A 26,888-nucleotide genomic window follows, 5' to 3' on the forward strand; every position below is an offset into this window, starting at 1 on the left:
CGGACTAGATGATCTGCTCAGGTCCCTTCCGACCCTAGAAACTATGAAACTATGAAACTATGAGTCCAACCCCTGCTCCAAGCAGGACCAGCCCCAACTACATCATCCCAGCCAAGGCTTTGTCTACCCAGGTCTTCAACACCTCCAAGGATGGAGATGCCACCACCTCTCTGGGTAACCTCGTCCAGTACTTCACCACCCTCCTACCAAGAAAGTTTTTCCTAATCTCCAACCTCAACTTCCCTCGCTGCAGCTTGAGCCCATTGCTCCTTGTCCTGTCACCTGCCCCACTGAGACCAGCCCAGCTCCATCCTCTGTGCAGCCCCCCGGCAGGGAGGTGACGGCTGCTATTCAATCCCCCTCGGTCTTCTCTTCTCCAGACTCAATCAGCCCCGTTCTCTCAGCTCCTTCTCACCAGTCCTGTCCCCCAGCTGCAGTGCACAACCATTTTCATTGCCCTCCACTGGACTCTTTCCAATGTGTCCACATCCTGTCTGTCGTGGGTGCCCCAAAACTGGACACAGGACTCCAGATGTGGCCTCCCCAGTGCTGAATAGAGAGGAAGAATCACTTCCTTTCATCTGCTGGCACCGCTCCTCCCAACGCAGCCCCGGACGCCAGTCACCTTCTTGGCACCAAGGGCACACTGCCGGCTCCTGTCCAGCTTCTTGTCCCCTGTCCCCCCCAGGTCCTTTCTGCAGAGCTGCTGCCCAGCCTGTCCCCCCAGCCTGCACCAGGCAGGGGACGGCTCCCTCCTATGTGCAGGACTTTGCACTTGTCCTTGTTGGACATTTCTCCTGCTCCAATCCTCCAATTTGTTGAGGTCACTCTGAACCCTAACCCGACCCTCCAGCGCATCTATTACTCCCCCAGCCTGGTGTCATCTGCAGACTTGCTGAGGGTGCACCTCATACTCTCTTCCAGGTTCTGGATGAAGACTTTGAACAAAACCAGCCCCAGGACTGACCCCGGGGGTGCTCCACGTGATACTGGCTGCCAACCTGACATCAAGCCTTTGATTACTACTCTTTGAGTCTGACAATCCAGGCTGTTTTCGGTCCACCTCACGGTCCATTCGTCCAGCCCCTAACTCCTCAGCTGGCTTGCAAAAGAGACAGCACCTCTTTCCACCCCGCTCCCTTGGCAGTACACACAGGTCCTTCCAGGCTTCTCCTTTGAGAGTCACTTTGTATTTAATCCCCAGTTTCAGGGGAACACACTGATGTCTTTGCAGTGAGGGGAAACCCCAGGAAATAACCAACCCAGCAGCTCAAGGGCTGGGAGAAAGGAGTTTTTTCTCAAGCACATGCCAAATGAATGAGCTAAATAACACGCTAAAGGAAAAAATCTGTGAAAACATGTATCACCTAGCACACAGTACTGAAACCTAAATGCCCAGGGAAATAAAACCCAGAGAGGCAGGAAGAGAAATAAACCAGAAAGTCATCTGTGGCAGGGCTGCCAGATGTGCCAGGTGTCTCATCCCGTACTCCCAAATGCGTGGTGCACCAGCCAAAAACATCGGCAAGACCCTGTGAAAAGCAGGCAGCTTATTCAGGGGCTGAAAGAGAGAATTTCAGGCTACCGAGTTTGCAAATTTTAGCTCCGGTTTGCAGGGCAGGGAATCCCTCTGGTGACCCTAGAAGGGGCCGTTCGCTTCTCGGTCCAGCCTCGAAGCAGCTTGTGGGGGGCTGCCCTGGGCGCGGGGAGTGGGGAGGCGATGGGCTGGCTCACCTGTTGGAGAAGACCTTGCTGTAGTTGAAGACCTGGATCTCCAGCATCTCGTTGCCATCGATGTTGCTGGCAATGGGCCACCGGAAGGTCTGGGGAGGACAGAAGGAGCAACGGGTTAGGGCACTTCTGGGGGCTGCTGCAGGCCAGGCGCTGGGTTGCGGGGGCCGTACGTGCCCGGGGATCAGCCGGTGCTGCCTGCGGCAAGGCAGTGCCACAAAGAGCCCCGGGGAAGGGGAGCAAAGGGACCTGCCTGAGGCCACGCGGCGAGCGAGAAGCAGAGCCAGGAACTGACGGCAGGGCTCTGGGCAAAGGAGATTTCCTGGCGTAGGATATTTAAAAGACATCCCGGGCGTCCGCTGGCTTTCCCCAACGCGAAGAATCAGCCTGGTGGGATAGCTCACACCACAAGGCTCACAACTGTGTCACACTTTTATCCTCCAGGAGCGGAGGAAACCCTGTTCCCTGAAGCCTAGCTGAACAGCGGCCGGCACGAGGGCATCTTCCCCGCCCGTCGAAATATTGCTGGGTTGATGGCGGGATGGACTGATGGGGTGCAGGGATGGGACAGGAAGACTTTTATCAGGACAGGGGTATCTTCCCTGCCCTGCCAAAGCAGATGGGGGCTCTTTCCCCTGCACAGGCATTGCCTTAAGGGGGTGAATGAGCCCTGTCCTCAGGGCAGTTTCTTCTCAGCCTTGAATTCACAGCCAAACCGACCCCCTGTCCTGACCAGCCCTGAGAAGGGCAATTAGCTCTGGCTTGTCCCCAGCACAGACCCCTGCTCTCTCTCCCCCCAGCCTTCCTCTTCACCCCATCTGTAGCTCCATCCTCCTTAGCTGGTCACCACTATTACCCACCGGCCGCTGAGGGGGCAAGCCCCGTGGAGCAGCCCCCCGGGATCCTGGTGCGGTGCAAGGCAGGGAACATGCTGGGACAAGGTTTTGGAAAGGACCCAGTGCAGGGACAGGGAACGGGGGTCTACAGCATCCCTCTCTCCTGTCACTGGGGGATGCAGCCCGGCAGGGAAGGGCTTTGCTGGGTTTTGAAATCATGCTTATGTGTCCTTGGATGTCTTATAGGTGCACCAAGGGGAGGCAGCAAAGTAGATTCAGATTGAAAACTTTGCTGCCAGAGGCAGTGGGGGAGATGCCAGGGAAGGGGGGCACTCTCCATCCCTGGAGGTGCCACGGAGAGGGTGGGCAGACACTGGTGGGGGATGATCTAGGTGCAGCGATGTCCATGCTTTGCTATGGGGATTTTCCCAGCTTCTGGGCTTTACTGGTGGCTACATGGGGCTAAGAGGGAATTTTCCCTCCTCTCCCCTTTGCTGCAACACGTCAGGGTTTTTTTAAGTCTCCCCCAGAGGCGCCGGGTGCTGCCTGCAGCCCGGCATGGGGCTGGGGATGGGGCTGTGCCAATGCTCCTGCTGGGACCAACCCCGCAGGGTCCTAGCTGGAGGGTCTTGCCCCTGCGCTCAGGCTCAGACTGATGCTGCATTTGGGATCAGGAAGGAATTTCCCCCCCTTTGGTCAGATTGGTACAGGATGGGGGGGGGCAGGGGTCGCCTTCCTCTATAGCAGGCTCGTGGCATCTACATGGGATCTCTTGATTGCATATTAATCCCTTTGCAGCAGCAGGACATCGGTGCCGTGAGGCCCCTGCTTTCCCTGGGGCAGGGTGGGGTGTGATGTCTGGTGCTGTATCGAGGCTGGCGGTGTTGTGTTGCTCAGAGGTTGGTCTGGGCTGGTTTGCACAGGGCTGATCCTGCCTCAGGCAGGGCTTGGATCAAATGGGACCTCTGGAGATCCCTTCCAGCCCCACGGCTCTGGGATTTCTGATTCTCTGCAGCAGAGGATCACTCACATCTTCAACCGTGGCCAGCTCCGCTCTGCTGAGAGTTTCCCTAGCATCAGGGGATGGGGCATGGAGCTGCTGCAGCAGGTGTAAATGCAGAGGGCAACACCTTGTCAAAAGGAGCTTGGTCACCAGGGGCAGAGGGAGCGGCGTTTTAACACTTTAAAATGTTTTCATTAAATCAACATTAAAAAGGCAGTTTCCTCCCGAAGGTGTTGGCAGAAAATAGCACAGGTCCCTGCCTCTCTGCAAAGCATCTAAAATAACAGGGCGCACTTAAAAACCGGCAGGACACTGGCATATGCACTATCACCGTAGCATCCTGATCTGGACAAGGAGGAATGGACTGATGGAGCCTGGAGGGTTTTGTTCAGTTCGGGTGTCTGCAAACCAACACGGATCAGCTGAGGAGGGCTTTGGAAAGCACATTGCACTGAGCCTGTTTTAACGCTCTATTTTAAACTGAACCTGCAAAATCAGTTGAAAAAGTCTCATCAGGGCCAAGTGGCAGAGACACAACCAACTATCGCGTTTTGCTGATCTCGTCCAGAATTGATCCTTGAAACACCAGAGAAAAAGGAGGCAGAAAAGCCATGGGCCAACCCACCCATCCAGACTCCTCACTAAGATCCTGTTAGAGGTCCAGTCTCCAACCCCACATTGGCTTCAAGATGGTTTGGGACCCCATGAGGCCCAGGTTGAGTGTTTCTGCCCAGCTTGAAGCAAAGGGCATGAAAGGGTTGAGATGCAGAGCTCTCTCCCCCGGCAGCATGGATTTCACTGTCCCTTCCTGCCTGCCAACCATTCATGTGGAGACCCCCCTAAACTGCCTGAGTCCTGGAAGGGTGAACGGGCCGTATAATATAATATAATATAATATAATATAATATAATATAGATAGCTTTGGGGTGGGCTGCACAGTGAGATGGGAAGCTGGTGTGGCTGGTGGAGGTGACCCTAAAAGTTGACCCTAGATACGTATGTAGGCAAACCCTGTGTCTTGTCCATTAGACTATCTCCTGCAATGAGACTGAACTTATGCCATCCTGATGCCTATCTTGTTGATCCAATGCCCCTGACTCCTCCTGACAAAATTAGACTCACCTCCCTCATGGCCTCTTCCCTGGAAATGATAGGAAATAGCGGGTGGCTAGGGACAAGCTACAGCAAAGGACTACAAAGAGTAGAAATCATTCCCCAGGATAGATCATAAAAGCCTGCAGGGCCTTTAGGAAACAGCACGTTCAAGCCCCCTGTTATCTGTGCAACCTGGTCTTAAAAACTTCACCGACAGCCCCCTCACACAGCTGCCGGGAACAGCACCCAAACCATCAAACACCCCCTGACTTGCCCCAGATAAAGCAGGGGGACAGGGGCACCGTGAATATCTGGGCCCTGGACAGTCAGGAAGAAGTTTCTTAGAAGATGTTTAAGGGATGCAAGGAAGGAGACCATGCTCCCAGCTACAGAGAAAGGTGTCAGTCCTCAGTGGATCACTTGAGGATCCAGTATTCAGAGCAGTGATTCTCAGCCAGGGGGTCATGAGATCTTTTTAAGGGTGCTGTAGGGTGCAAGGAGGTAAGCCCTGCAGTCAATTAAAATCATATAATCATAGAAAATGAGGGGTTGAAGTGACCTCAGGAGGGCACGTCTAGTCCAACCCCCTGCTCCAAGCAGGACCAGCCCCAGCTACATCATCCCAGCCAAGGCTTGGTCTACCCAGGGTTTCAAAACCTCCAGGGATGGATACTGCACCACCTCTCTGGGTACTCCATTCCAGGGCTTCAGCACCCTCCTAGTGATAAAATTTTTCCTAATATCCAGCCTCAACTTCCCTTGCTGCAGCTTGAGCCCATTGCTCCTTGTCCTGCATCTGCCCCCACTGAGACCAACCCAGCTCCATCCTCTTTGCAGCCCCCTGGCAGGGGGTGACGGCTGCTATTCAATCCCCCTCGGTCTTCCCTTCTGCAGACTAAAGCAACCCATTTCCCTCAGCTTCTCCTCACCAGTCCTGTCCCCCAGCCCCACAGCTGTTTTCACTGCCCTCCGCTGGACATTCTCCAGTGTGTCCACATCCTTTCTGTAGTGGGGGGCCTAAAACTGGACACAGGACTCCAGATGTGGCCTCCCCAGTGCCAAAGAGAGGGGAAGAAGCACGTCCCTCCTCCCGATGCAGCCCCGGATGCCGGTCACCTTCTTGGCACCAAGGGCACACTGCCGGCTCCTGTCCAGCTTCCTGTCCACTGTTACCCCCAGGTCCTTTCTGCAGAGCTGCTGCCCATCCCATCCCCCCGGCCTTGGTGCATGGGATTTTGTAGTGCAGGGCCCAAAACTGGACTGAAAATGAATTTCTTAAATAGGGTGCCTGCTACTCAGTGCACAAGAGTTAAGAAGGAGACCTGGGGTCTGCAAAGGCTGAGAACTGCTGACCTCAAGGCCCTTCACCTGGGTCTTCAAGTCCCGAACCCCAGCAGCACTGAACCACAGCACTGAGTGTTGTTGGCGAGGAGCAGTCATTAAGAGCTGTCCCTCATTTGGCCCACAGTCCCTCTGTTTCTAGTGTGCTGTTTCATGCTCCGGGACGGGCTGTGCTTTAACCTCGCTTCACAGCGGCTCTACAGCCTTTTCACTCCTTGCTTTCCAGACAGCCGTGTTTAATTAGCCAGAACCGAACCGATCAATACGCTCGGCAGGGGATGCGGCTGCCAATTCCTAGAGCTATTATCCTGCTTTCGTGCTATTCGGCCCTGCAAAGCTGCCGTATCTCAGCAGCCTGCACCAGGCCGCGACTGCAGAGACGTGCCCCCGGCAAGGCAAACCACGCCGTGGAAAAGGGGGTAGGTGGTTGAGGAGCAGGGGCTTTTCCATCCAGGCCACCTTGAAACCAGCTCCCCACGCTGGTCCTGGAGAGCACGGAGCTGCCGTCATTCAGAGGAGAGGCACATTGCAGACATCCAGGCCTTGTGGTTGTTAATGATCCCCAAAAGAAGAGCCCAGAGCTAACTTCCAGCTGGATGACCGTCCTGTGCCAAGGGGCAGTGCAACGCTGCAGTACATGGTGCCATGTTCCTCCCCAGAGGTGGTGGCAATTTATATGTGGGTTCCCTGCATAGGCTGTCTTAGCTTCTCCCCATGAAAGGCTCTGTGCACATGCAAGATTGCAGGATTTGGGGTCAGGTAGGGATTCCCCGCCCCGCTTAGATTGGTACAGATTGGGGGGATTTTGCCTTCCTCCGCAGCAGGAGCACGGCCTCTACCTGGGGTCTCTGGACTATATATGAACCCCCTTTTACAGCAGCAGGACGCTGGCTGCTCTGTTCCCCCTGCTCTCCCTGGGGCAGGGTCATGTGCGGTGCCTGGTGCTGTGTCGGGGTGACCGTAGTTTTGCTCAGAGGCTGGGCAATGGGTTTGTCTGGGCTGCTCCTGCCTCAAGCAGGGTTTGGACTAGATGGGACGTCTGCAGCTCCCCTCCAGCCCCGCGGCCCTGTGACCTCTATGATTTTCCTGCTCCCCCAACTGCCGGCTGTGTCTCCCAGCTCATCGGCTCCCAGGACTTGTCATCACTGAGCCAGAGCTTCCCCGTCCAGGACCGGCAGGCATCCCGCAGAGAAGGCAGCAGTACCCCGACTGCCTCTCCTCGGCATGTCCTGCTGCTTCAGCCCCCCAGCCCCACAACCGTTTTCGTCGCCCTCCGCTGGACTCTCTCCAATGTGTGCACATCCCTTCTGCAGTGGGGGGGCTCTGAAAGGGCTCAGAAAGCTGCAAGCACAAGCTGACCAGGGTATCCGGAACAAGCAGGGCCCCAATCCCTGGCTTCTAGTCACTGAAGTAATTAATGGGGGGTAGTGAGTGGCAGGGGGGAAGAAATGCAACCAAGGAGCTGGCTTAGGAAGGAGAATGGCCTCCAAGCCTTCCCAGACCGGGTCCAGTGCAGGGAAGGGCCGGGGGGTGGTGGGAGCAATGATGACCCCTCTCATCTCAGCAAAATGAAGGCCAAGGGGGGATACAACTGGGCTGCCTGCACAAGCTGGGGGCAGGCCAAGCATAGCATGGAATAAATTTTGGCCGGGAAGCAGAAGGAAGCGAATGCTTTGGGCAGGCAGGGGTTGAGCCCGGGCCACAGCGAGGAGCAGGGAGGGTTTCCAGCTGGACTCGCACACGGTGGAAGCAGAGCTCTGCCTCTGGGGACCCGGACGGTCCCCTCCAGCTCTGTGTCCCCTGCAATAGGTGAGCACGAGGCCGCAGGGCCACTGAAAGGAGAGAAAGCCCAATGGTGCCCAGCGGGACTGGGAAAAGACCCCCTAAAAGGCCCGCATAGCTGCATGTGACAACATCGCATGCAGAAACTGCGGTTTGATGAGCAAAGTCTCTGCAAAGCCCTGCTAGGAACGAGCCGTGGGCTGTCTATGTAAGACCACCAGAGCCCCCAGCTCCCTCGTTGCATTGAAGTGCAAGCAGGCGCCGGGCATCTGATGATACCGCAGCCCCGCCGGAGCTGATGGAGATCGGGCTGACAGGGCGAATCAGCCCCAAATAACCAGGTCTCCATATGAAAAGCAAGGGACCCCTGAATGCAACATGAAGGGCTTCACCCCGCAGCCTGTGGGAGCACAGTTTTGCCTGTGCCCAGCAAACCAAAAACATTTAGATCGAGCATACAGAGTCTTTCACCTTCTTTCCTGCTGAGAGGGTCAATTCGTTAATGCTTCGGAGGTGCTTGAGGGATGAGGAACAGGGGGAATCCAGGCAAGAGCCCAGATCGAAGAAGCACGATCAAAGCAAACCATTCACGAACACAGGCTAAAATGTATTCCTCCCGGATCTTTAATGAATGCTTTCAAACCGTGAACACGCTCCTGCTGACAGGGCAGATCATGAAAGCAGTCCAAGGAGACAAAAATGAGCTGTGCTTTTTGGATGCAGCCTATATGTTCTGGCCAGTGCCAGGTATGTGCCATGATATAGATGCCAGGGCATCCTTAAGGGGGTCGTTTTGTTAAGCCAATGAGAAGGCAACCAGGTAAATGTTCATCTTTATAAATTGCCCTATAAATAAAAGCTTGGTGAGCAGCTGCATGGGGCAGCACTGCAAGGGAAAACCACTGCCTGGGACAGGAAAGCATCCCTGCTGTCCTGCAGGGCATCTGTGCCAAGGAAGAGAGAGTCTCATAGACAAGGAGGGTGGGAAGGGACCTCAGGAGGTCACGTCTAGTCCATCCCCCTGCTCCAAGCAGGACCAGCCCAACTACATCATCCCAGCCAAGGCTTGGTCTACCCGGGGTCTTCAACACCTCCAAGGATGGAGAGACCACCACCACCCTGGGGAGCCTGTCCCAGTGCTTCACCACCCTCCTCAGGAGAAAGTTTTTCCTTATCTCCAACCTCGACTTCCCTTGCTGCAGCTTGAGCCCATTGCTCCTTGTCCTGTCGTCTGCCCCACTGAGACCAGCCCAGCTCCAGCCTCTTTGCAGCCCCCCGGCAGGGAGGTGACGGCTGCTATTCAATCCCCCTCGGTCTCCTCTTCTGCAGACTCAGTCAGCCCAGTTCCCCCAGCCTCTCCTCGCCAGTCCTGTCCCCCAGCCCCACACCCATTTTCACTGCCCTCCGCTGGACTTTCTCCAATGTGTGCACATCCTTCCTGTAGCGGGGGCCCACAGCTGGACACCGGACTCCAGAGGTGGCCTCCCCAGGGCTGAATAGAGGGGAAGAATCGCTGCCCTCGATCTGCTGGCACCGCTCCTCGCACCGCAGCCCAGGAGGATGCCGGGCACCTTCCTGCCACCGAGGACACACTGGTGGCTCACATTCAGCTGCTTGTCCCCTGTCCCCCAGGTCCTTTTGTGCAGAGCTGCTGCCCAGCCCGTCCCCCCAGCCTGCGCTGGTGCATGCGATTGCTCCCTCCAGGACTTTGTATTTGTCCTTGTTGAACCTCATGGGATTTCTTTTGGTGCAATCCTCCAACGTGTCAGGGTCTTTCTGAATCCTAGCTCGACCCTCCACCACATCTACTAGTCCTCCCAGCCTGGTGTCATCTGTAAAATTGTGAGGGTGCGCTCTGTGCCGTCTTCCAGATGGGATGGAGGAATTCAAAGATTGTCTCTGCCTTAAGGGAGAGTGAATCTAAATGCATTTTCTTTTTTAAATAGACCAAAGAGAGACTAAATGAGAATGCAGATTAGATTGACTTTTAACTGGTGACTTTTCTCATTTTCTGCTGCTGTTTCCTCGGCTCCTCCAGTCCCCCGAGGATCTCCCAGCCACTGCCTCTGCAGTACGGGACTGGAGATGGCAGTCAGGTTTTCCAAGAGACATCAGCTGCCCTCCACCCGCCTCCTCCCCATCCCTCCCAAGTGCAATCAGGGCAGCAATCTTCCTGGCCTGTCCACGTCACGACACCTCTCCTCCCTTGGCGTCTCTGCTGGATCCCAGTCTTCCTTCCCATCCATTTAAAACCCTTTGGGAAACTCGTCCCTTCTCCACGACTCCCGCGGGGGCCTGGATCTCCCTGGTCACTGTAATATCACGAGCGTCTCGCAGTCCTTTAGCATTTCAATTCCCTGTGCGATCCTCTACGTTGGTGTTATTCCTGCGGTGTGGAGGGGGAAACTGAGGCACTGAACTGCCAAGTCATTTCCTCAAGCTAATAGCAGAGCAGGGAACTGGACCCAGGTCTCCCAAGCCCCGGGCCACTGGGCCATGCTGCCCTAATCCCAGCACCTGCACTCAGCGACGCAGCGCCCGTCACCTGCCCGTTCCCCACCGACTCCTTCACGCTTGCACCTTGGCAGTCTCCCTAGCAGGGCAGGTTTTAGGAAGAGCATCCTAGCTCTGCGGGTGGCTCAGCACTGGAACAGACCTGGGGGTATCTCCGTCACTGGAAGTTTTCAAGAGCAGGCTGGAAAACCACTGGGCCTGACCGGTTCAGATGGGGGTGGACAAGGTGGACTCGTGAGCATCCTCCCGGCCTTCTTTCCCGTTGGTTCTGCTCTGTCCGTACTTGTTGCAATAAAAAAATGCCCTGCTTTCCAGCTGCCTGCGCCAAACCCTGCCGACCCGAAGGGAGCTCCCTGCTTTGTCCCCTGCCCTTGCATACGGCTGATTATTACGTGTCTGTCTGGGGAGCGGGGCAGAAAATTCCCTAACTTGAGTATCTAGCACGGGATCCATGGCACTAAAGGGGTGAAAATCACTCTACAGCCACAGAAGGGAGAGATGCAGACATCCTAGGGATGTTGGGTCTCATCTCTCTCATCCGGGCAGCAACAACCGGGAGAAAACCTTTCCGAGAAGCGCTGGTTTTAATTGTTACGGTGTGCCATTCTGGTGGGGCCTGAAAGCACCGTTATAATAACCTCATTAATCTCTTCTGTCATCCAGGTGCCAGGGGTATCCCCAGTAGCTCCTGCATGTGGTTGAAGTGCTGTGTATCTTTTAGAAGTGCTAGGGAGGTGATCCATCACCTCCCACGGTAATTGCTTCAACGAGTCCTTATTACCTGGTTGTTAAATTCATTGTGCCTTATTCCTAGCTTTAATTCACTAGCACTTGATCTTATTCTGCCTTGGTCTGCCAGACTAAAGAGTCCTCTACCGTCGGCTAGGTAGCCAGACTTGGATAGCATCCATGTTAGGCTGAAGTCAGGCAGAAGGCAGGGAACCTTAGAGACTAACTGGTTTAAAGAGGCACAAGCAAGGGTGGCACCTTAGAGACTAACTTGTTTAAAGAGGCACAAGCTTTTGTAGGTGATAGCCTACCTCCCCAGATGCTAAGTGGGCTGTCGCCTATGGAAGGTGATGCCACTTTCAGCATCTAAGGAGACAGGTGGACGGACCTCTCCTACTTCACGAACCTGCAGCCCGGCAAGGAGATCCTCCCGAACAGGGCAGACGTGTTTCCTTGGTGCAAGCCTTTGCAAGAAGGCGACTAGGGCTCATGCTGGAACCTGCACGTGGCTATTCGGCGTCCCCAAAGGAAGCGTCTGCAGCCGTTCTCCGCAGGCAAGAGTGAAACCCATGAGGCTGTTGCTAAACAGATATTGCATGGGATTATTCCCGGTGCATGTGTTGCGTTAGGGTTGGAGTCCCGGTGAGCCACATGCTGCAGGCACTTGAAGGAAAGTGCAGGCCCCTGGGTGAAGGCCCATACTAGCTATTAGCAAAAAGCTGCCACAAGTGAGTGTAACAAGCACTGAGGAGGAGGAAGGGGGAAGGCGAGAACGAGCCTGTGTACGCTGCGTGGAGCCAGGCTGCCTTGCCCTGCCCATGCAGCTCTCAACGTGCTAAAAGCACCGGGCCTGGGCTGTGAAATGCACTGCGCAATCACATTGCAAATACAGTTTCTGCTCCTTCTGGTGAAGTTAACTGTGGGTCACCGGGGAACTGAGACAGCATTTGTGCAACCTCTTCCCTTCCTTGCCACGCTGGCTGTATCTGCAGGACGCTGCACGTCAAGTCATTGACAGCAGCCCTTCGCAGTCGAGGATGCTTGTCTTCCATGACTGTCATTTCAGGGGGTCCAAAGATGCTTAAAGAGGCCGATCCGGGATAGACGGACCCTGTTGCAATTAGGGCACGTGTTTCCACCTGCTGGATTCTTGATTTAATTCATGACTCGCTGCTTCTGCAGCTCCTGCTTTTCCAGCTCCAACCATCACGTGAGGTTTCAAAAGTACTGAGCTCCCGGCAGCCGACTCTCCCTCCATTCGGGGCGGTCCTGGACGGTCGTCTCCCACGAGTTGATGCCGATGTTGCACCTTTTCAAGCTGGCCTTGAGGCCATCCTTGAAGGGCTTTCTCTGCCCGACTCTTCGGCATGCACCTTGGCTGAGCTGGGAGAATATAACTTGCTTTGGGAGTTTGGTGCTGGACACGGCTCATGATGTTCCTGGGCTGGCCCTGCCTCAGGCAGGGGTCGGACTAGATGTGACCGCTGCGGCTCCCTCCCAGCCCCCCAGCGCTAGGATGCTATGAGACAAGTACAAATGGACATTTCAATAGACAGACAGACGAAGCTGGCGTGAGATTGGGGTATTTTTGGTACTGATACAGGGGCTGCAAGATTTGCTGCTCCTAGCAGCCTCTGGGACGTGCTGCATCACTGCCTGTCACGGGTCAGATCCACTCAGTTGGGCTGACGGTCAATCAGGCCGGCTGGTGTGCTGTCCGACTGACACCGCACCAACCAAACACGGATTCGAGCTGTATTTCCGCTGTGCCTCTGGAAGCCGGAAGACGGCTCGCTAGCATTGCACCGATCCCAGCAGCCCGCCCATCAAAAGCCACAGCAGCAAGAGGCCACCTGAGAAAACGCTCCCGCGCCACCGAGCGATGCGGCCAGGCCCCAGGACTGACCCTGCCAGAACGAGCTGTCCTGTGCTACTTGCTCCAAAAACCAGCCCTGGGCTCCTGAGCTCCCAAAAGAGGCCCATAACCCGGGGGATGTGAATTATTTCTAAACACCTGCAGACATCCCTGAGCCATTGGCGCGGGGAGCTCACAACACATTTGCTCTGCCACCAGCTGTCTGCAGGCCAAGACAAGGTCATTGTCAGGAGGTCGAAGCAGGACCAGCCCCAGCTACATCATGCCAGCCAAGGATGGAGATCTCACAACCTCTCTGGGTGACCTGCTCCAGGGCTTTACTACCCCTTCTCTTATGAGAAATCATTGCCTTAGGAGCATCCCTCGGCCGGGCCTTCCCCGAGAGAGACTGGATGGTGCTATGGATCGTGGGAAGAGCAACTGGGAAAGCAAACTGCTCAGAGACTCAACCATATGCAGCAGAGTTGGCGTCCAGCTGTCGCTGCTGGGCAGATGGCGGGGGGGTGTAAGTGTGTGTGTGCAATCCCACGTCTATTGCCTGCAGGGCTCTTGCCTCTCCAGAGCATCTTGGCTGTCTCTGTCTGGCAGCTCCTACTTTCTTACGTGACTACCTTGCTCTCTTTTTCTCTCCCCTGTTGCCTTCTCTCTCCCCATTGGGAGCAGAGTGCTGAGCTCCTGCCCGCACCATCCCCATAATAAACGAGGTGGGATAACCGAGTGAAATCTCATCCACGACCCGGTTGCACCCTCCTAGGAGCTTATAGGAGGTTGCTATTGCTCTTTCAATGCAGAGGATTCTCAACAAAGGCAATACCCCTGCTCGGGAGAGAAAAGTCCTACTAACATGGATTAATAATGCATCCCCTTTGCCAGCTTCGGCATCACAGTCCGGGTATTTTAAGGCCAGGGGTCATGCAGACTGCGTTGCTCAGCAGTACAAGGTAGATGCAAAAGAAAAAAGTTCTTTCTTTGCTGAGTAGCTGCTGGCAATTGCTTCCCCAAGGCTTTGCAGAGGGGAGAGGGGAAGGGGCTGGCTGGGTTACATGGTTTGGAGAAAGCCTTTCGCTGGGAGGAGCAGATGGCCAAAACAAGCCACTCAAGGCAGTTCTTACACTGCGTGCAGGACCTCCACCTAACCCGGGGGTGTCCCATCCCACCGGGGTAGCGCCCTGCTAGACCTGGTCTAAGCAACTGGGGACAATCTCGGGGGCGACCTGCGAGTGCACAGTGACCTGGGAGATGGCGACCATCATTTGGTCGAATTTACAATCCAGTGACGGGTGGGAAAAGTATCCAGCAAGTGTTGGATAGTCAGCCGGCCCGGACGACCTCCATCCACGGGTGCCGAAGGACTTGGCCAGTGTCATTGCTGAGCCACTGGCACGGCTGTTTGAGCTCTCATGGTGCTCCAGACAGGTCCCCGAGGACTGGAAAAGGGCCGACAAGGTGCCCGTTTTTAAGAAGGGGAGAAGGGAGGAGCCGGGTAACTTTAGGCCAGTCAGTCTTACCTCGATCCCTGGGAAAATACTAGAAAAAATCATCAAAGATCGCATTTGTGGAGGCCCAGCAGGGGAAATGATGCCGAAAGGAAACCAGCCCGGGTTCGTCGCAGGTAGATCCTGCCTGACAAACCTTATAGCCTTTTACGACCAGGTCACATGCTGCCGTGACAGGAGCGGAGGCCGATGTCATCTACCTGGATTTTCGGAAGCCTTTCGGCACAGTGTCGCATCCTATTCCCACGGGGAGGCTAACGGGCTGTGCAGTGGATGCCTGCATGGTCAGGGGGTGGGGACTGGCTCAGGGACCGCACCAGAGAGCGGTGGTGGACGGGTCAGTCTCGGCCTGGAAGGGGGTGGGCAGTGGGGCCCCGCAGGGGTTGGTCCTTGGACCGGTGTTGTTTAATATCTTCATCAGCGATCTGGACGAGGGTGTGGGGAGCACCCTCTCCAAGTTCACAGATGACACCAAATTATGGGGCAAAGTGAATACACCAGAGGGCAGGGAGTGGATACAGGCCAACTTGGACAGGTTGGATCAATGAGTGAAACGAAATAGGATGCAATTCAGCAAAGATAAATGCAAGGTGCTCCACCTAGGAAGGAGGAATCCCCAGCAGACCTCCAGGTTGGGGGCTGGATGTCCTCCTCAGCAGCTCAGAGGCTGAGAGAGATCGTGGAGTCATAGCTGGCTCCAAGATGAACATGAGCCGCAGCGCAACGAGGCCATCAACAAAGCCAGCCGCACCTTGTCGTGCATCAGCAGGTGCATGACCAACAGGTCGAGGGAGGTGATGCTCCCTCTCTACGCGGCGCTGGTCAGGCCGCAGTTGGAGCGCTGTGTCCAGCTTTGGACGCTGCACGTCAAGAGGGACACAGAGGATCTGGAGAGGGTCCGAAGGAGGGACGCTCTCATGGTTAGTGGTCTCTGTGAAAGACCCTACGAGGGGAGGTTGAGGGATCTGGCTCTCTTCAGCCTTCACAAGAGACGACCGAGGGGTGACCTTGTGGCCACCTATAAGCCTATCAAGGGAGGGCAGCAGGGAATTGGGGATGCGCTGTTTACCAGAGCGCCCCAGGGAGTAGCTAGGAATAATGGGTGCAAACTAGTGGAGAGTAGATTTAGGTTAGACATTGGGAAGACTTTTTTTACAGTAAGGGTGACGAGTCTGGAGCGGGCTGCAAGAGCGTGGTGCCGTCACCTAACTCGGAGGTCTCCAAGGGGAGGCTTGACAGTCACCTGGCTGGGGTTGTCTGACCTCGGTCTTCTTTCCTGCCTGGGACAGGGGGTCAGACATGATGATCCGTTGGGTCCCTTCTAACTCCATAATCTATGAAGCTATGGGCAAGGTCAAGTGGTGCTGACTTGATCTGCCTCACAGCGATGTCTGGCCTTAGGCAGATGTCGCTGGAAGATCTCCAGGAGAAACAGCCTGAACCCCATTTTCGAGCTGGGAAATGAAGGCTTCTATCACACATCCAAATGAAAGCTGGATAGAAACCAGCTACAAAGCTGTTACACATTTTCAAGCACTAACTTTGCAGCTGGGCGGCCATATTTATGGCAAGATAATTGCTTTGCCAGTCTACATCGATTGCAAATTAATTGCATGGTGTATGTAACGCGGCAGGGGCTCAAGACACAGAGCAGGGAACAGAGCCCAGGTGTCCTGCCCCTGCCTTGGTGCCCTCTACCTACCGGGCCACATTGCACCTAAAGGAGCATGCCCACATTTAAGGGGTGATCGCTAGCTGACTTGGTGTGAGGCTGGGGTCTCAGGCCAGCTCCCAGGGAGTTCACACCTGTTTGCAGGGGCTGGTATTCACATTGCTCTTGGCACTCAACCACAGCAATGCTGGCAGCTCCAGCAGGGAGGTTAAGACCTGAGCAGACCCTTGGGCTTCAAGCTGAGATAGAGAAGGTGTGTTCATGACCATCCATGTGCAGCAACCCCCTTGAATGATTGGCCGAGCAAGAAATAACAGCTCACTATTGCTACCCGCACCAGCACTCAGAGGGTGCATCTACACATGCATTTACTGCACAGTTTTTAGGCCAGTGTCTACACATGCAGTCATTACAGTGCAGTATCGCTGTGTGTGGACAGTCAACACAGACAGCACTACTGCACAGCAAGGCGTCTACACATGCCTTACTGCACAATAACTAATCGGGCATAAATTTGCTATGTGCATGATGCAGGAAGCAAATTTACGCCCACATTGGTATACTTCACCACAGTTAGTGCACAGCACGGGCATGCACGTGTAGCCACGTGCCCGTACTGTGCTGTAATTTTTGGTTACTGTGCAGTAGATGCGCCCAGATTGAACACCTTCGCTTTGAGGCTGTGGCAGGGCAGACTGCATCACGGGGTGCTGCTGGGTGTGTAAAGGGCTGGCTGGAGAAGCCAGTGCCATAGCAGTTCCTATTGCAGCCGATGAGAAACCAGGCTCGGAGAGGGGATGCGGCTTGTTCCAAGGGCAAACGGACACCCCGGGCAGTCAGCACATGGCCTCATGCAACCGCAGGCCCTCGCATCCTGGTCCACTCCCCTGGGACCACCAGTAATAGGCCTAGGGGGAATTTCACCCACAGGAGACCAATGGTCTGTTATCCAGCTCTGCCTCCCCATCCTGTGCTTAGATGCTTGACCGGCCCTACCGTCCTCCTTGCAAGCTGCTCTGCCCTCCAAGCCAGCTCCACTCACAACCTTCATTGCAAAGCAGCTGAGATGCCTGGCCTGTCTTTCACCTGAGAGGTGACCGGCAGCTTATAACCAAGGTGGCTGAGCCCAGGGACCTCCACGGCCCACCCAGACCTCAGCTCACATCCCCCAAACCATCCTAGGACCGAGCGTGCTGTCACGCATCCCTTTGCGCCGTGCGGCACGACCGGGGGGCAGTGCCGATGTGCCCAGCAGGTACGGCATTGCTGACCCTCAGAGAAACCTCTGGGAGTTGCAGACTTTGGTCTGCAGTGAGCCGCGTCTCGCTGCAGGCCGTGGCACCGGTCTAGAAGCTGCGATCGGCACACCTCGTTCGGGGGTGACGCCTGGGGCTATGGCGAAGAGTTAAGATTATGGACTGGCACAGGACGGCGCGCTAACGACTTCACAGAACATTTGCCAGGCTTAGATTTTCATTTCCCACCAGCAGAAAGGCAGATTCAGCATTGCACCAGGTCAGCTCTCAATGTGCCTTTCCCTGCACTGCGCAGCGTTTTTGCATCAGAAGAACCTGGAGTATGAAGACAATTTCCTAGAGCTCCAGCCCTGGAAACAGTTTCTTTAATCGCTTTCCCCACGACCCGCGGAGGTTTTCATCTCGGCAGCAGCGGGCGGTAAGCAGGAGGCAGCTCGCAGGTATAATGGGCTGTTTTCTTCAGCAGCCCGCCCCCGAGCAGGCACACAGCTCTCTCCTTGGGAGCCGCAGGTGAGCGCGGGTGCGGGGCGGGGGTGATGGGGAGTGGAAAGCGCCGGCTGGTGATCAGAGGCGGGTGGGAATAGCTCTTGCTCTGTCGTTTTACTTCTCCTCGGCGCTTGCTGCTGGGAAGATGGTTACAAGGCAGGGAAACCTCTGTCACGCTTTGGAGGCTGGCTCGGCTCTGGCACCCCTCAGGCGCAGGGAGTATACCATGTGGCCAGGCTTGTTCTTGAGACCCCTCAAAAGCATTACCACGCTTAGCCAGTCCCAAGGCCCATCTAGGCCAGTAGCTTGACTGTCGAATCATCAAAATCCTGGAGAAATCAGGGCTGGTAGGGAGCTCTGGGAGTCACGTCTAGTCCAACCCCTGCTCGAGTCAGGATCAGCCCTATGTAAAGTGTCCCATACAAATCCAGTGTCTGACTTCTAAGTAAAACTAACCATACAATCATAAAAAAATGAGGGTTGGAGGGAGCTCAGGAGGTCACATCTAGTCCAGCCCCCTGCTCCAAGCAGGACCAGCCCCAGCCCCAGCCCCAGCCCCAGCTACACCATCCCAGACAAGGCTTTGTCTTAAAAACCTCCAAGGATGGCGAGTGCACCACCTCTCTGGGCAACCCGCTCCAGTGCTTGACTACCCTCCTCATAAGAAAGTTTTTCCTAATCTCCAACCTCAGCTTCCCTTGCTGCAGCTTCCCTTGCTTCAAGACTTCCCTTGCTGCAACCTGAGCCCGTTGCTTCTTGTCCTGCCAACAAATAGAAGTTGCTTTACAGGAAGAGAACAGGCAAAAGGACACATGTCGAGTGCCCTGTGCCCTGCCAGGCCCTGCTTGTCACCAGCCATCCTGGACCTCCTGATACACTCCATTTCTGTGCACAGCCCGTCACTGGTGTACCAGGCCTGGGCACGGCGCACAGACAGGCACACATACCAGGCGTGCCCACATGCAAGTAACCTCACAGGACCAAACTGAAGTGTCTTCACCGTGGGGCTCAGTCCTGCAATTACCCAACATGCCCAAGTTGCAGCAAGGGAAGCTGAGGTCGGAGATTAGGAAAAACTTTCTCCCTAGGAAGGTAGTAAAACACTGGAACGAGTTATGTTGAGAGATGCTGGAGTCTCCATCCTTGGGGGGTTTAAGGCCCTGGCTGGGATGATGCAGTTGGGGCTGGTCCTGCTTGGAGCAGGGGGTGGGACTCGATGTGACCTCCTGAGGCCACTTCCAGCCCTCGTTGTCTATGCCAGTGCTTCTCACTCACATTACCTGGCCCATCAGGGCCATGTGGGTATGGGGGTGGGCATGGGGGCATAGGGCCAGTCTCTTTACCTGCTGCCTGCGTGCTCACTTGCTGCCTGGAGTTTGTCCCCTGAGCCAGGCTGGCTCCAGGCAGACCCCGATGGGCTCCACTGAGGTGGATCAGGAGGAGGCTCGTTAGCGCCCGGACCAGCGAAGCGTGCAGGAGAGCGAGCCCTGTGCTGCAGTCGGTGCGGCGCGGCCGTACCCCGAGCTGTACGCCCCTGCCCCATGGCGTAAGCTAGCACCGCAACCCTCTCCATCCTGCTGCCCCGGGTCGGCAGGGAAGAGGCCCCTGGAAAGCTCCCCAACCCAACCGCGAAACCCAACCCAGCTGCTCCCAGCAAGCTGCTGTAAAATAAGGTTGGGGTTGCCTGGCAACCACAAGGATGCCTGATCCGGAGAGGATGCACGGGCAGAACTGGTCCGTCCAGATCTGCCCCCGTCTCGGCCAGCATCACAGCCAGCGTGGGGGTGGGGCTGCCGGCACCCTGGGGAGGCAGGCGGGCTCCTCGCACACCCAGGCAGGGCCGTGCCCCATACAAAATGCGGCAGCGATGGGAGCGTGCCAGTCCCACCGAAACCCAGCAGGGCTTCGGTTCCTGGACGTCCTTCACAATGAGGCTTTTGCCAAAGGTGCTTCGACCCCTTGAAGAACAGATTTGGGTGGGGGTGGGTGCTTCCTGGCTTTCAAGAAGAGCTTAAATGAGCCCCCTGCCTGGGACAGAGCTCCCCAGCCTGAGAGCTCGAGAGAAACTTGCGCTCAGAGAGCACAAAACCCCGGGCGCTTCATGGCATGAGCCAGCCTAGCAAAATGGGCATCCTGGAAGAACTTGCCCCAAGGGCAAAGTTATCCCCCCAGCTGGTGTGCCTTCCTCACAAGCAGCTGATGCTGGACCCCAGGCACAGTGCTGCAAGGCTGGATGGGGGTCTGCTCCCTTCTGCTCACCCTGCACTTGCACTTTAGCACACATTAGCCTATTTTACTGTGCATTAAAGCACTGCTGGGGAAAAAAAGTGCTATTTAGTCAATATATGGCTTTACCTGGGACGTCCTGCGCATGCGTTAAGAAGCGGGACGTTGGCCCCTGCTTTACCTATGGCAGGTTCAGGTGCGATGCCTTGTGTTGGATGGTAGTTTTGTGAAGAGTTTAGAGGTCCGCTCCAGCCCAACTTCTCTAAGCTAAGCAGAGGGGAGGTCAAACTGCCCAGCTTGGGAGAGAAAAAACAGCACTGAGACCCCGCTGTGCTCCATGCTGAATCTCACACTGCTTCACCGATGCTGCCGCTAAAGGAGACCTGGCAGCAGTGCAGATCCCAGCAGGGGCTGGCGCTCCTCCGAGAGGCCAGGCCAGGCCAGTGCGGTGACCCAGACGTGGGAAGCGTGGTTGGGTGACGTCCGTCCATCCTCACCCCTCGCAATTTGCCCTGGAGTTTCACTGCAGCCGGGGGCTCCCCTCAGCCCACGCATCCACGGCTGACCACAGGCCACCAAAGCCTGCCACAGGCCTGCACCAAGCTGGGCTGGGCTGGGCATCCTCCTTAGGCTCAGTGTGTCTGCTCTCCAAGTTCAACCCAAGGCAGTGTGGGGAGAGCGAACCCTACGGAGCAATCCCCGTGCACCAGGACGGGCTGGGCAGCAGCTCGGCAGGAAAGGCCCTGGGGGTGACAGGGCAAGAAGCTGGGCAGGAGCCGGCAGTGCGCCCGTGGTGCCAGGAAGGGTAACGGCATCCTGGGCTGCGTTGGGAGGAGTGGTGCCAGCAGACCGAGGGATGTGATTCTTCCCTCTATTCAGCACTGGGGAGGCCACATCTGGAGTCCTGTGTCCAGCTGTGGCCCCCACTACAGAAAGGACGTGGACAAGTTGGGGAGAGTCCAGTGGGGGGCAACGAAAATGGCTGTGGGGCTGGGGGGCAGGACTGGTGAGGGGACACTGAGGGAGCTGGGCTGATTGAGTCTGCAGAAGGGAAGACCGAGGGGGGTTGAATAGCCGCCGTCACCTCCCTGCCGGGGGGCTGCAAAGAGCATGGAGCTGGGCTGGTCTCGGTGGGGGATGACAGGACAAGGAGCAATGGGCTCCAGCTGCAGCAAGGGAAGTCGAGGTTGGATATTAGGAAAAAACTTTCTCACGAGGAGGGTGGTGAGGCCCTGGGACAGGTCCCCAGGGAGGTGGGGGACTCTCCATCCTCCATCCGGGGGTTTTGAAGACTTGGCTAGACCAAGCCTTGCCTGGGAGGATGTAGTTGGGGCTGGCCCTGCCTGGAGCAGGGGTTGGACTAGATGTGACCCCCTGAGCTCCTTTCAACCCTCATTTTTTATTGTTTTCTGAATCTATATCCAGACCATGAGGTGGGGGTGGGGGTGGGAGCTCCTACTCAGCCCGGGAACACTTAGTGCATCAGGGGTGTGACCGGACCCCACGGCCGGAAGAGCTGTCTCCAGTCCAGCCCAAACAGGGGCTTTCACTGCTTGACCCCCCCGTGCCAACAGCGGGGGAGGATGGAAACCTGAGCTCGCCCTGCACTTTGCAGGACCCCCTGCGGGTACCAGCTGCACTGGTTTATCCCACCCTGCACTGGACCACGACTCAGTTTCCTCACGAGCTGGGGCAGGCCCCGCGAGCGATTGCGGGTCTCTCCTCGTTCGCTGGCTGATCTGAACAGCACCGACAAGGAGCCAGGGCCTCTGCTGCCTCCTCTGAGCAGGGTCCCGGGAGCCGGCATTGCGAGAATTACCCTCGGTGGGACTGCAGGTGCTCGGGCACCGGCGGCAGGGTCTGGGGCCCAGGCTGCAGGAGATCGCACCCTTGCTTCTCTGCCCCTGGAGCGTGCCCACATCCGGGTCCGGCTGCGCGCGGCGCTGCGTACGTGAGCAGCGGGATGAGACACAAAGAGTTGCCGGGAACGTGAGTGGCGTGGAGGAAGGCTTGCTCCCGCCCTGTTTCCAGGATGGAGACAGGGGCTGGACCCAGGCCCTTCAGCATCTCCGTGCAGTGCCTCACCCAGGCCACCCTGCCTCTCTGGTGCCGACGGCCTAGGGTCATAAAACCGAGCCCCGTGAAGCGCAACCCCTCGGCCTGGAGACCCCGCGCGACTGAATTCCCACCCTTGCATTCAATCCCACGTCGCCATCGTCTTCAGGACGCAGCCAAGGAGCCTGCTTGCTGCACAGGAACAGCCAGGGGCTTGTCCTCCTGGAGCTCTGGCTTTGCACCGTTTGTTAAGTGATGAATAATCATCATTAAAAAAAAAAATGCAAACTTCTTCGGGGCACCATAAGTGCGGGCTGGGGGCGGCTGGCTTCTTATTAGCGAGGAGCCGAACGCGCCGCTGTCCCAGGCTCCGAGCCTCCTCTCACCGCCCCCGTGTCCCACCCCGCCGCACGGTGCTGTGCACAAGAGGCGGGGGAGGCCCGCCGAGGCCTCCCTGCAGGGAAGAGCGCCGGCGTCGCGGCGCGGCGACAAAGCCGGGGGCCTGGCAGCTGGCAGCCGCCTTCCCGCGCTCCTTCTTCCCGGGGCCGTGCTGTTTCGGCTCTGTCGGGGGGAGGCATTCCCCCGGTTCTTGAATTATGAATGCTGCCCTGATGCCAGATGCTGGTTTGAAAGCAGTCCCCGCGAGGCTGAAAGGAGAGGCTGGCCTTTCCTCGCCCGACGGGATGGGGCATTAAAAGGAGCCCGGGAAGGAAGGGCGCAGCAAGGGTCTCTGCCAGCGCAAGCAGCGCTCATCCCACTGGGGTAACAGCCCAAGCAAAGGGTTTCCACCGCAGATTTCCCCACTCAGGGATGGCCTTTTTGGTTCAGCGCAGTGGCGGCCAATGCCCCCTGCTCTCCTAACTTTCCCCTTGCCTTTGCCCTACCCACGTCCCTAAGGCTTGACCCCGCCACCCCCTTCTGACCCCGTCTTTCTCTTTCTAGGTACCATATCCAAACAGGACGTTGGTGCCCATGATCTTCCGCAGATCTCCTCTCTTCAAAACGTCTGTCATTGCGAGTGTTGAAACATTATCCGTTTAGATAGACTCCCCGCCTTCACCCCGCAGAAGCGGGGCTGCCGTGCACGGGCATGGTGGGGGGGACAAGCAGGGGTGGAAGGCACGGGTCCCAGCTGAAGACATCGGCAGAGACGCACGTGGGCAGCTCCGGCGCGCGCGGCCTGCCGGGGAGGGGCTCTCGTGGGTTGTAGACGTGTCAGATAAACCGCAGGCAGCCCTGGTTCGTCCCTGCTGCCTGCGGTTTCCTTTGCATCCAGGATTCATTGCCGTGCCGCGCAAATGGTCCCCCTCCGCTCTCCTCGCCCCTCTCATTGCATCGTGACGGAGAAGCGTAAAGACCCGGTGGACAGACCCGTCACCCCGCCCGTTCCTGCTGCCACTGCACACAAAACCCAGCCATTAAGGCGGCTAAAACGCACAGCCAGGCGCGATCCCGCCGGCCCGCACACAGCCCGCCGAAGGACCGGCATCTCTGCGCCGGCTGGCAGGGCTGTTTAGTAACTCACGGCTGGATTTAAATAAAAAAGCTGCTCCCAGCCTGGAGGCCTGCAGCCCTGGAGGCTCGTATGGTTCAGTGTGGTCCAGTAAAAGGGATCACCCTAAAAAAGCCTTGCTGGGAGGCATGTCACTTATTACAGCAACGCAATGAGTAACACGCGATGCTTTAAAAAGTCCAGGTACGCTCTCGTCGTCTGCTCGGCGCGTGACAGGAGTCCTACAGCTCCGGCGTGGCCAGAGATGTCCGAGAAAATTACCAAGAGGGAGCAAGCTGAGTTTGCACAGAGGTGCAAGTGCCACCAGCGGTCCTAGACCACAGGACAAGGGAAGTTGAGGTTGGATATTAGGAAAAAAATTGCCACTAGGAGGGTGGTGATGCGCCCCGGAGAGGCTGCCTGGAGAGGTGGTGGGATCTCCATCCTTGAAGGATTTTAAGACCTGGGTAGACAAAGCCCTGGCTGGGATGATGCAGTTGAGGCTGGCCCTGCTTGGAGCAGGGGGTTGGACTAGGTGTGAGCTCCTGAGGTCCCTGCAACCCGCATTTTCTAGGCTCACGTGATTTCAGGGACTTGAGCAGGGTGGAACAAGATTGCACTTAGATGCCCGCGTCCATCTTAAGACGCCTAAAGCGTGGGGTCAGATCCAGGGCCGGATTAACGCAGAGGCCACCTAGGCACATGCCTAGGGCCCTAAGCGAAGAAGAGGCACAGTTGTGCTTATTGTACATGTTATCATTATTGAGTGAGGAAAAGGAATATAAATATACAGTTTTAAGTAGTGGCTCACTAAAGGATTCGTCCAGCCTTGGTAAGATCTGACCCAGAGCCGGGATTAAAACTATAGAAATCCCATCCTGGGCTAAACCCTCGACACCGCAGCCCCAGGATCCCTCTCGTAGCTGGAAGGATCCTTTAAATATTCAGAGCCGCTTTCACCCGCGGCCCAGGGCTGCTGGTGATGGAGGGGTGAGCCTGAGGAGGCCAAAAGAGTTCGAAGATGCATCTCCCCACGCCGCTCTCTTCCCTGCCGGTTCCTCGTGCCCCAGCCCACGCGGAGGGGTTATCTCCTGCGCGCGACGCGAAGCAAAGGGAAAACCCGCTCTCTCGTGAACACACATTTCCAGCGTGACACCCCTATTCCCTGCCTGTGTGTGGACGCATTGGCTCGCACTCAGAAACATCCCAGGTACAACAGCTTAAGGAGCAAAGGGCCTTACACACCCACCGCCTCCTTGAAACGCAATCGCTCGGCAGCATCCTTTCCGAGCCCCGGAGGGGAGAGTTGAAGGTCAGTCGTTCTCTCCACTCGCCTCCCAACGCATTTATGTTCACGCCGGCGATGGCAGCGAGACGGGAAGTATCGGGAGCGGGCTGGACACTGGGGAATTTGCTCCGAGCAACTTTAATTGCAGACAGAAAAGCAGCTCCCGAGCTAACGGTCTGAGGGAGGAACCCAGCGGGGCTGGAGGAGATTGCAAAAATCCGTTATCGATGGAAACATCCCTCCTGACATCTCAGCGCAAGAAAATAAATATCTGGCTGCTACCATGAAGCATTCCCCGAATACCCCAGCATCGACCCGGCCAGACACCGAGAGCCCAGATGTGGATCCTTGCTGAAGACTTGAAGCCGAACCAGAGCTGCCTGGTTTCATATTGGGATGCCAAGTGAGCAGAGGAGGAGAAAATAAAGTAGCCCCAAGCGGCGAGAAGTGGATATAGAAACCCTGTTGTGATTCCTTTCACTTGTCCCCGTGAACCCGCTGGATAACCTGTGGAACTCACCGCCCCGAGACACCACCAGGGCTGCCTTCTCCACCAGATGGGACGTTTCCAGGGGGAGGGAGAATATACGCCATCCCTAAAGGGTTTTGTGGGGAACCTCTCTCTTGAGGCTGTCGGCGGCAGGGCCCCAAGCAAGGCAATTAATAGGGTTGATCCTACTTTGCAATCCCATGTGCACGGCCCCAGGGGCAGCGGGAAGGAGATGTGCCCATAAAGGCAATCCCAGAGTCTCCTTGCTCAAACCCTGACGGTCTCACCCACCTGCTTCTTGTCCCCTCTCTTTATTCTCCTTCCTCTGCAGCACTAAAACCCCTGGGACCTTGCACCCCTTGCTCGTGATGGCAAGCAGAGTCCAGATGAGCCCCTCGGGGGGACGTGGAGCTGTGCTCGTGTGTTAGTGCAGCGCCCGGTGCCTTTAGGGCACCGATCACATCTTAATGAGATACGCAGATGCTAATTTGAAGGCCTCAGGCTCCCATGTCTGTTGGCAATGCATGGGTAAATCTAAGCCAGAACCAGGAGTCAGCAGATTATAGCACGGCCACTATCCTGAAATCCAAACTCGGGGTCATGTTAAGCACAGAGAGAGTTGGCCACCACCAAATAAATCAACCCTGGTTTAAATTCTTCATTTACAGCTTTTTTTCTCTGTCTCTTTGCTGTACCTTTCTGCCCCTAGCACTGATTATCCCCCCAGCAAAACCCACTTACACTCCTGGGATGAAGCTAATAGATCCCATGTGATCGGACCTCACTGGGGACCAGCAAGAATAGCTCTGCCTCTCTGCGTAGGTGTAACTAAATATCCTGGCTACAGCTACAGAGATTAACACCTTTTTTTTTGTATGTTGGAAGTAGACAAAAATATAGTTAAGTAACAAAGGGAAGGATTTAAAAGCAAACCACTCTCACCTCGTCAAACTTGGCTTCATCCTCGCAGTTCTCGATCACGCGGGTGTAGAAGGAGACGCCTGGGCAAAGCAAAGAGGAGAGGAAAAGAGCCGTGTTATTTCCACGCAAGGAAGGCAATGCAAGCAGGGTGGGGAGGATGGCAGGAGCTGTCCTGAACCCCAAAGCACCGTTGCAGGAGACCGGGGTTGGATGCAAACCGTTATGAGCCGACATCGGTGCTCTGACCACGGAGGGGCTGTGCAGGCATGTGTGGATATGGTGTATGAGCGAGTGTGCAGTGGGTGTGCATGCATGCGGGTGTGTTCCCAGCAAGGGCCAGGCGTGGGTGAGTGCCAGCCATGAGCGTGCAGCTGTACAGACGGTCTGTCTACACAGGAGCACTCAAGGAAACTAATCTGAATTAATCCAAGGGTGAATTTGCAGGGGATTTATTACACAGCACTCACTCAGCTTTCACGGGACCTCAACGGCACCGGTGAAGGCTGCTGATTCTGGCCTGAAAGGATTGAGCACCCAGGGGCCAGGATAGGCAAGGGATTCACACGTACAGATTACAAGCCCTAAAAGTGCAAGGTGGT

At 56.3% G+C, this 26,888-nt stretch overlaps 1 protein-coding gene across 1 annotated transcript in view; it reads right to left on the reverse strand.

The window, feature by feature from the left end:
• The window catches only part of OTOF (otoferlin), a 139,635-nt gene extending 113,112 nt beyond the window's left edge, over window positions 1–26,523 (reverse strand). The window contains exons 1-3 of the mRNA XM_019538117.1: window positions 26,508–26,523; window positions 26,311–26,369; window positions 1,735–1,823 (exon numbers count right to left, since the gene is read on the reverse strand). Of these exons, the coding sequence (XP_019393662.1) occupies window positions 1,735–1,823; window positions 26,311–26,369; window positions 26,508–26,523 (164 nt within the window). The remainder of the gene's footprint in view (window positions 1–1,734; window positions 1,824–26,310; window positions 26,370–26,507) is intronic.
• Window positions 26,524–26,888: the final 365 nt, after the last annotated feature.

This window comes from Crocodylus porosus, unplaced genomic scaffold (assembly GCF_001723895.1).
Source record: "Crocodylus porosus isolate Cpor-Errol unplaced genomic scaffold, CroPor_comp1, whole genome shotgun sequence".
In the NCBI taxonomy this organism is placed as follows: Eukaryota; Metazoa; Chordata; order Crocodylia; family Crocodylidae; genus Crocodylus; species Crocodylus porosus.